At 47.3% G+C, this 10,227-nt stretch overlaps 1 protein-coding gene across 8 annotated transcripts in view; it reads left to right on the top strand.

The window, feature by feature from the left end:
* LOC128329689 (integrin alpha-X-like) overlaps positions 1-10,227 on the top strand; it is a 47,824-nt gene that overhangs the window by 2,390 nt on the left and 35,207 nt on the right. For 6 of the 8 annotated variants that reach the window (XR_008309761.1, XR_008309760.1, XR_008309762.1 and 3 more), the window contains exons 2-6: positions 897-999; positions 3,445-3,548; positions 4,743-4,807; positions 6,121-6,235; positions 8,726-8,856. Coding sequence is in view for 4 of the 8 variants with exons in the window: in XM_053261262.1 (XP_053117237.1) it covers positions 897-999; positions 3,445-3,548; positions 4,743-4,807; positions 6,121-6,235; positions 8,726-8,856 (518 nt within the window). In the remaining 4 variants the exon portion in view is untranslated. Of the gene's footprint in view, positions 1-896; positions 1,000-3,444; positions 3,549-4,742; positions 4,808-6,120; positions 6,236-8,725; positions 8,857-10,227 lie in introns of those variants that run through there. The other 2 variants (XM_053261261.1, XM_053261263.1) reach the window with 2 other exon arrangements.

The following is a 10,227-nucleotide window of genomic DNA, read 5'->3' as shown; positions in this document are numbered from 1 at the left end:
TTCACACACGATTCGGGTTTTTCATTGTGCATTGGAGCGGAGCCCAATTTATATAAAAACACAACTTTTGGGTTTTTGTTTTTTTCGGGTTTTTTTTTTTGCAAATTTGAATTTGCAGTAAAGCCTCACAGTGAACCTGCTGTAAAGCCTGCTGTCTGGAAATGCTCCAGACATGCCAAGAGAATGGAAGATGCAGCAGAGTGGGCAAAATCTGGATGGGATTGAGAGAGGGTTACACCTCCCCCACCATGCTTTTAAAAAGAACCTCGAGGAATTTACAGGAATGTAGCATTTGAATTTTAGCTAGTAAACAATTTCTTTCAAATTCCACCCCCCACCAGCCAATTGGCTAACACTTTGCACATGCTCTGAGGCACCGTCTTCTTGATTACTTCACACACATCTTCCAAGGCTTGAGCTCTAACATTCGGAGGAGAGTTTGGGTCTGAGCCCCAGTTCAAAAAGAACTCTGAACAGCAATGGTGGTTCTTGGGGGTTGGCTGATATGGAGTACCGGCAAATTCATAGCCAGAAGTCTTCTGGTAAGGAGGCTCCGAAGGGAAGGGAATCCTTGTGGAGCACAAATACAGGTAGCCCAATATGTATTCTTTAATGTTATTTAATTGTATTACTTTCTAGTAAGCAATTAGACAGAATGCTTCTTCGATGCTTTCCCTGATTTTTCCATGCAAAAAAGTGCTAGAGAGATGTACTTAGGAAAAAAAAAAATTAAAACTGAACGTTGAATGAGGGGCCCTGGAATTTCCCAGGGTGGGGGGAGAGCAGGCTTCTGCTGGGGTCATGCTGCTCCAGCCCAAAGTACTTGGGGGTTCAGTGCAGTATAAGTGGCATCTGAGAGCTGAGATGTGTGCTGAGAAACTATTTAACTCCTGCAGTGCTGGTGTCGTGCTGTGGATTCAGTGTGGATGTGGACATGCCAACTATCTTCAAGATTCAAACACAGAGCTTTGGGAGCAGCGTGGCACAAACCAGGAATGCGTAAGAGAAAGCGGATTATAGTTAAGGGAGGAGGAGAGTGAGGGGAAGTAAGGCACGAGCACAGCAAGGATGCCGGGAATGTTGGACCTTGATTGCTCCACTGGTGACTCCGCTTGTGTCTAATGCAAAATGCACCCCAAAACCTATCCATACGCCAACTGCCTGCCGGCCAGTTTTGATTCTCCACCCCTATCGTCCACTTGGTGACCTATTGTAAACGACTCTTTCAATTCTCCATTATCTCACATGCCTGGACCTCCCTCTTCAAACCACGGAACCACTGGTTTAGGGCCACACTGCATGTTCTGTTAAGCCATCTTTAATCAATGGGCTTAACAGAGAAAGCGGACTAGAAGTATTCCTTTTTAGTTGAAAACTACCTCCACATGGGCCCCATCTGGCTTGGACCAGTGATGACACAAGAAAGAAAATTTGGGGAGGGGGCACATAAGGGGCAAAATGTAGGTATGTCCTACATATTAACCCCAAGCTAACTGGGCAAAGAGGCACCTTTTAATGTGGTGATTCTCTTTATTGAGCAGGGGGAGAGTAACTGGCCCTCTCCACCCACAGCACAGTACCTCCAGTGACTGTTTCTGGTGTCTATCATGTTTCTTTTTAGATTGTGAGCCCTTCGGGGACAGGGTTCCATCCTATTTGTTTGTTATTTCTCTGTGTAAACTGCCCTGAGCCATTTTTGGAAGGGCGATATAGAAAGCGAATAAAAATAAATAAATAAATAAATAAATAAATAAATATTAGATTTCTGAAACAGAAATTGGGGGGCATGTGGGGGTGGGAAACTACTTGTCTGGGGGTGCTTCCCTCCTGCCCTCCCTGGAGCTGTTCAGGAATGTGGTACGTGGGCTAAAGCAAAGCGTGCCGTCGAGTTGGTGTCGACTCCTGGTGACCGCAGAGCCTTGTGGTTGTCTTTGGTAGAATGCAGGAGGGGTCTACCATTGCCTCCTCATCAACTCAGTATGAGCTGATGCCTTTCAGCATCTTCCCATATTGGTGCTGCCTGATATAGGTGTTTCCCATAGTCTGGGAAACATCCCAGTGGCAATTTGAACTGGCAACCTCTGGCTTTCTAGTCAAGTCATTTCTATACTGCACCATTAGGTGGCCGGTACATGGGGAAGGTTTTTTTTTTTTTTTAAACCCACCATTTTCCTGATGAAAATCTCCCCCGGAAGGGGCTATTTGCCTCCTAAAGCAGCTGTCTGCTACAAATAGCCGCTTGGGGTGATTTGAGGCAGAGAATGGTGCGAGGGGAAAAAAACCCCTCCCTTCTTCATATGTTCTCTGGTCTCAAGCCAGACTGGTTCCTGTGGGTCTTTCAAATATATTAATTGATTGATTGATTGATTAACACATTTGTATTCCGCCCAAAATGCAAGTCTCTGGATGGTTTACAACAAAACAATTTGTTTTGAGAGAAATACGTACATACAGCTTGGGGGTTTCCTTAATGTAATATGTCACAAAGCTTTGTTTGTATGAACGGATGCTCATAAGTCAGATGTCCGTCACCTGGGAGTGCCTGTGATGTCCAGCTTGATCTCTCAGTTGCAGGAGAGCAACAGTAGGAGAGAGGGCGTGCCCTCACCCCCTGACTGTGGGCTTCCCAGAAACCTCTGGTGGGCCACTTTGTGAAGCATGGTGCTGGACTAGATGGGCTGCCTGGGGCCTGATCCAGCAGGGCTGGTCTCGTATTCTTTTCTAATGCTCTCTCAGGGGTGGCCCTTTCAGGGACCAGGTGAGGCAGTTGCTTCAGGTGGCAGATTCTTGGGACACCACCAGGGCAGCCAGATGCCGTCGCCATTCAAGCAGCTCTTTGGGACCACCCTGACCCTTGCAAGCTTTGTGGGGAGCACCTCTCCTCACACTCTTGCAAAGCTTGCCTAGAGCACACGGAGGGAAGAGGAAGCTGATGGCAACCTTCCCTCCTCCCTGCCTGCTCATGCACCTCCCAGACTTGAAAGGATTGGCTTCAGAAGGGGGCTGCCTACCTCTACGGGAGGCCTGCTCAACTTCGGCCCTCCTGCAGATGTTGGCCTACAATTCCCATAATTCCTGGCTATTGGCTGCTGTGGCTGAGAATTATGGGAGTTGTAGTCCAAAAACAGCTGGGGGGGCCTAAGTTGAGCAGGCCTGCTCTAGGGCCCTGGAAGCGTTGGGCCCCTCCCCCCATTTGCTGCAATACCTTGGGCTACCCTCAACTCAAAAGGAAAAGCCACTGCATTAATTTGGCTCACATTCTCCCTTTGTTATCCTGGCCTCACCCTGCCCTGCTCCTTTCGTTGTCTCTTTGTCATGTGCAAATTTCTCCTTTTGCAGAAATGCATCTTCCCCCACAACCCATCACATAAGTTTCTTTGTAAGGTGCCATAGATGTTGACAGCACTTCAGTGATGCCCATCATCCATTGTGCTCTCTCCTCAGGGTGCTCGTTGGGGCTCCACTCCAGATGGGAAACGTGAACGAGACGGGTCACCTCTACCAATGCACCTACTCTACAGGTGCCTGTCAGAAGATTGCCATCCAACGTAGGTGGCCTCTGCGTTTCTGCTGCAATTCTCCCACCTGGACAGCTGCACAAGTCTGCAGTTCGGCTACCTGGATAGCCACAAGGGGAGAGCTGGGAGCCCAGGATTGCTGGATTCCCTGCCTACTCAAGAAGGGGTACAGGAATGGGACGGGTCAGAGAGCCAGGGTTCCTGTGTGCTATGTTGGATATGGCGGAGGTTTGTCAGAATGTGAGAGGGCATGGGTCAAGGTATCTCAGTGGTGTGAGCAAGAACTAGTTTCTTTTGTGAAGTGAGAAACCTCTTCCAGGTTAGATCCTGGTTCAGTTTGCCCTGAATTGCTGGTTTCTCACCATCAGCCCCAGGTTTTTGTGGCTTCAGAAACTAGCTCAATCTCAGGGAGATATCAGTTCCCAAAGGGAATATCAGCTTTCAGGTCTCATCACTGGCCTTATGCTCTAGGCCAGGGGTGGCCAGAACCTAAGGAGTATACTCGTGACTCAAATGGGCCATAACCCAAAATTTGGCTTTAAAAAAGCCAAATCCGGCAACAGAGTCCAACCAGGGTGCCTCCAGATGTTGCTGAACTACAACTCCCATCACCCCCAGCCACAATAAATTGTAGCTGGGAATTATGGGAATTGTAGTTCAGCAACATTTGGAGGAACCCCAGTTGGGAACCACTGTGCTAGGCATTTCTAGGCTGTGGCATCTGCCTAGACCTAGAGGTAGTTAAGCACAGGTCTTACCAGCTGTATGTGATTAGAGCTAGCTGTGTCTTGCTGCAGAGGTTTTTCCCATCAGAATTTTTATCACAGGAGGAGGCACCATACCTGTAAGGCAGTGGGAGGAACTACCCCTTCTCTTCTAGACTGAGCTTCCTTCCTTTTATGCCTGAAGACAGTGAGAGGAGGGAATGATTTCCTCCGATGCCCTTCCCATTTCCTGCTTCTCTTCCCTGCCTCCACTGTCAGTGGATAGAGACCAGCTCAGCTGCTTGGCCTGACACTCACTAATTCTGGCTAACCTTTTAACCGGGATCCTTGTGATTGTGTGAAGCCAGCCTTAGGTTCTAAACTTCTGGGGGCAGAGATTTGAGCTTTTGTTGGGGGGGATTGTTGGTTTTTGGCTTAAGTTGTAAAGTGCCATGTATGTAGATGGCGTTGTATAAAACAATAGCAATTAATAGAATTGTGTCTTTCTTTTCGCATTCAGGACCAGCAGATGCTGTCAATATGTCACTTGGTTTGTTCTTGACTGCCCGGGATTCTCAGGTTCTGGTAGGTACATACATGATGACATTGTGGAGGGAAATGGTTGGTGCAGGAGAGAAGAGGCAATATTCTGGCCAACACTGCGCTTGCGCAAGGATGTTGCACTAGCGCAAGGTTGTTGCATTATTTAGTTGTCCTAGTGTTGCGGAAGTGTAAGCATGTTTATACATGCAACAAGGTGGGTAACCTGTGACACGGCTCCTAGGTCTTAAAGGGAACTTTGGTCCAAGAGGACAGTAGCACAAGAACGCTATTTCAAGCATCCCTGGGATGTAGCACAGGAACACAATAGTCTTACCATCGCACAACCTTGTTTATTGCACAAGTGCAGCATTATTGCACAAGTGCAAGATGTCAACCAGGATTTGGATGTGGAAAGACCAATTCCAAATCTTGCCCAGCCAAATGGCATGTTTGGTGGATTTAGGCATGCCACTTGACCCATTCACATGTTATGTTCGACACTTGTATGACGAGTGTACAATATACACAGATACAGATCTCTACATAGGTACAGTCATTCACATGTTATGTTGAACACAGGTAGAGAATTACTCTTCCTATCTGTACCATGCATTTGAAAGGCCTATATCCAGGTTCACTTTTAAAATGAACACAGGCAAAGTCATTTGCACAAACACATGCACAAGTGTACAGACATCAATACACTTGTACAGCATAATGTCTGAATCGGGCTACTGTCACTTCTCTTTGTCATGTTTCAAGTTTTGGTTATAGACCCAAATATTTGTATAATATACAAATAAGTAGCAAAAACACCAAACCACAGGTTACAAAAAGCACACTAAAGTGTTTAAAAGATGTAAAATAGCTGTATATACATAAAACAAACAAAAAAACCCACCCACCAATATTTGACAAATTAAGATAAGATAAAATCCCAGACAATGGCACTTAACCTGATATGATTATTTTGTGAGTCTTAACTGCAGAAAAAAGAGATTTAGTAATAACTACTCTAAAGTGTACTGGACTAGGACCGGGGAGACCCGAGTTAAAATCCCCATTCAGCCATAAAACTAGCTGGGTGACTCTGGGCCAGTCACTTCTCTCTCAGCCTAACCTACTTCACAGGGTTGTTGTGAAAGAGAAACTCAAGTATGTAGTACATCGCTCTGGGCTCTTTGGAGGAGGAGCGGGATATAAATGTAAAAAATAAAATAATAAAAATAAAAATAAATAAAGTTTCATTGGTATTAGCCAATAAAAAGGTCAGATAACAGTCCAAAGTTCTTCCCAGGTATTTAACCTAAATAGGAGTGATGAGTCTAATTCGTTCATCTCTGTCCTCTTACAAGGTATGTGGTCCCACAGTGCACCGTGCCTGTGGGAACAACATGTATATCAACGGCTACTGTTTCCTTTTGAATCAAAATCTCCAGCAGATCCAGCGCTTTCCAGATTCCTTGCCAGGTGAGTTCTGTGCCTACAGGCAGAAGAAAAGGAATAGGGACAAATGATCAGAGATCCCATAGGGAATGGGTGCGGGTGGGTGATGCAGAAAATTATATGGGGATACTAGGTTTCAGGCAGAGCTCTTTGACTCCTATAATATCATGCATGAAGAACGTGATATCTAAGAACAAGGTGAGAGGGCTGCCTGAAGATCTATCTACTTCCAGTTTTCTTCAAAATAGGAGATTTGCGGCTCTCAAGGTTGCAGAGATGTGGAGAAAATATTCACTGCATCAGCAAACCACTTCTGTGATAAAGGGAAGAATTTTGGAGAAGTCTGCAAAAAAAAAAAAGGAATAAAAATGTGCTCACTTCCTTCCTCACTATCGCATCATGTTCCCCTCTCTCTGGGCTTTTTGGGCTGTCCACCAGTGCTCCCTCTAATTTATTTATTTTTTGGTCTGTGTGCAGAATGAATTTTGTTGTGGGCGGCAGTAGCAAGGCAGTGTGCGTGCATGTATATTCAGAGTGGAACCTTCCTGACTCAATCTGAGCAGGATCTAAAATTAACTCAGTGGACATCAGAACAACTTGTGTGTGTGCTCATGGCTTAGAGTGAACTCTGCTGTCCACCCACTTCTCCTTCAGCTGCTGTGCCTTGCATGAGGAGGCTTTGATTCGTATTGTGTAAAAGAATCCTGGGAGCTAGAGAGACTTATACATTTACGTGGAGGAATCAGAGCAGAGCAGTTCAAGGGACTCCATCATTTCCCAGTTGTTCGACCTAGCTGTTGGGCTAGGATTGGACAAGGGTTGAGTTCACATGCCATCTCAACCAGTGTTCCCTGTAACAGGGATTCCCAGATGTTGTCGACTACAGCACCTAGCATCCCTAACTGCAATGGCCTTTGACTGAGGATTATGGGAATTGTAGTCAACATCTGGAAAACCCTGTTACAGGGAATACTGATCTCAACCACCATTTCTGACTGGCTGGTTCAGTGATCTTCACTATTTTTCAAGCAGGGGCCACTTGGGCAGAAAATGTTCAGCGTGAGAGACATTTTTTACGATGCTGACCTCTGTGAGGCTTCACTTTCCCCAGCACCCATTGGGGAGGGGCTTTAAGAGGAAGAGAGCCCTGTCAAGCCCCAGGGCCATCTTAGAAGGTGCACACATGGACTGCTGGGAAGTGTTGTCCTTCCCAAGGCTCTCCCCATAAAGCTCTAGGGAGAAAGCACTGGTAAAGAGACTTCAGGGTTCCATGGGCACTTTCGAAGCTGGCTCTGGGGCTCAGTCAGGCTTTGTTTCCCTTATAGGAACCCCACCTGCACTGGGGAATGGGCAGCATTGCCGGGTGGGTGTGGTCACCACTGCACGGTGCCCGGGGAGCTGTGCTGAGTATTTAGTCTTGGCTGGAGCTTTGCACAGGCCCAACAGTTAGCCAAGGAGCTGCACCTAAGGTCAATGGCAGCTCCCACCAGTTCCCTGGCCTTGCCACAAAGAACGCTGGGGTAGCTGGACAAGCTCCTCTTTCCTATGATCACCAGGGGTAACTAATGGGTCTTGTACTGCCTTCGGCCTGCTATATGTCGTGCAGTGGTTTAGTCCTAGTAATTTTCCTTGGGGCCATGGGCTCTGTCTGCATGCCAGGGGCCAGCAGGGGCCTGAACCGTTGGGAAGGTGCCCTGGCTCAGCAGGAGGCCAATTAAAAGAACCTCAGGTGGCTGTGCTGGGGAAGGGAGGGCTTCTTGAGAGACCTTGGAGAGCTGCTGTCAATCTCTTCTGCTGTAGGCCAAGCCAGGATCTTTGCCAAGGCAAGGAGAGAAACAGCACCCCAGAGAAAGGGGTCAGGGCCTGTGTTTCTTGTAGCAGGGAATCCCAGATGTTGTTGCATACAACTCCCAGCATCCCCAGCCAAAGGACATAGCAGCTGGAGGTGCTTGGAATTGTAGCCAACAACAACTGGGATTCCCTGTTACATGAAACATGGGTCAGGACCTTGGACAGCTCCACACAGGCTTGCAAGAGAGCTGGATATAGCGACATAAGAGTGACGTAGTTCCAGCAACTGTTTGGAGCTGGCTGTTGGCTTTTGAGGGTGCTGCCCAGGCGGAGTGGATTGGCCCTGCCCCTTTCCCTGTGGAAGGCACTGTTGTTTAAAGGGACAGTGTCTGATTGTCTAAGCACTGGCTCCAACAGTGCTGGAGGACCTCTGCTTGGGCTGACAGTTCCTCAAACGACTCCTCTGAGGATGAAGGTCTTTGAGGGTGATGGTGGGGGTGCTGGCTTTTGTACCCTGGCTCTCCCTGGTGTAGGGGCTTCTGGCAGCATGGGATCATCTGGGTCTGTGTTGCCCCAACCCTGAACTGCTCACCATGTCTCCAGTTTGGGGGAATCCCAGATCTGGGATCATGATGCAATCAGAGTAGACTGCACTGGGCTTGATGAACCAGTGATCCGGCTCAATGTAAAGCATCCTCATATGTGCCTATGTGTATCCCCCAGAATGCACTCATCACCCAACAGACATCGTGTTCTTGATTGATGGCTCAGGCAGCATCAGTTCCAGAGATTTCCAAAGGATGAAGGTGTTTGTTGCCGAGGTCATCCGGAGACTCTCTGGCAGAGGCACAAAGGTAATAGACATTAGGGGGCCCCCGAAGGCAGCAGAGTCCAGCTTTCCATTGTAGCCTGGCCTGATCCTTTCCCTGACCTGCTTCTTCAAGGAGACCATCATTTGCTCCATGTTTGCATCTGCTGCATGCAGTGGCTGTTCTTAATACACAGAATATATTCCCAGTTCCCCGGGGGCAGTTATTGTTGCATCTCTGCCATGTGCAACATTTGACCATTGCCACTGCAGAGACAAAGTGGGATTATCTGACCTTGGAGAAGGCTGTCCGTTGCATCTGGGAATGAGTCACTGGTCTGGCTGTGCATCCTGATTGGGAGAAGAGATCCAGAGCAATCATGGAGAAGCACCGAAGTAGGGTAGTGGGGAGCCCTTTCAAGGGCAGATGGCTTGTTCTCTTAAGCGCTCTAAAATTAGGCCTTGTGTGGTATAAGAGGCAAGTTGTGCCTCCCATTTTTATCCAGAAAATTCAGCTATAAGAGGCTGAAGAAATTCTTGGTGTGTAAGGCCAATGCTAAAAAGAGGGTCCCAGAGCGGTGAATGTGTGTTGAATTCTGTTTCTAATACACAGGTGGCTGTAGCCATTGTAAATCAAGCCACGCTAAGAGTCAAACTACACATGGTGTTAATCCTGTCATTGGTAAACCGGCTTAACCTAGGACATTTTCAGACAGGGAAATATTCAATTTGAAAATGGAAGCCGTCTGCATGTATCTACTCTCTGTCCAGACTATGTAGATCCCTTTTGCACAACATATTCGTGTTTATCGATCGGTTGTTCACACTTCTTAGTTCCTCCATGCACTATTATGCAGTGACATCTACTGACCATTGGTGGGAAATCTGTGATTAGAATTAAGCTACGTTTAAAGTAAGTGTTGTAGGCCACCTAATGGCGCAGTGGGGAAGTGACTTGACTAGCAAGCCAGAGGTTGCTGGTTTGAATCCCCGCTGGTATGAAACACCTATATCGGGCAGCAGCGATATAGGAAGATGCTGAAAGGCATCATCTCATACTGCACCAGAGATGGCAATGGTAAACCCCTCCTGTATTCTACCAAAGGCAACAACAGGGCTCCGGGTTTGCCAGGAGTCAACACCTATTCGACAATTGACAGCACACTTTCCCTTTACAACAGATGTTGTTTTCATCATGGATTTCCTGCAAATGCCCAGCAGGTGGCACTGCATAATAATGCATGGAGGAAGTAAGCATTGTGGCGCGTCAGCTGCCTTATATGGACTGTTGCAGCAGCTCTCCTGTGAACAGCCAGCCAATCAGTACTATGTTGTGCTAATTAAGGGGGCTACATAATCTGGACAGAGAGTAGATATAGGCAAACAACTAACATTTTCTAATGGAATATTTCCCTGT

The sequence above is a fragment of the Hemicordylus capensis genome, chromosome 6, assembly GCF_027244095.1.
Source record: "Hemicordylus capensis ecotype Gifberg chromosome 6, rHemCap1.1.pri, whole genome shotgun sequence".
Classification (NCBI taxonomy): domain Eukaryota; kingdom Metazoa; phylum Chordata; class Lepidosauria; order Squamata; family Cordylidae; genus Hemicordylus; species Hemicordylus capensis.
This window is presented reverse-complemented; position numbering and strand designations above follow the sequence as displayed.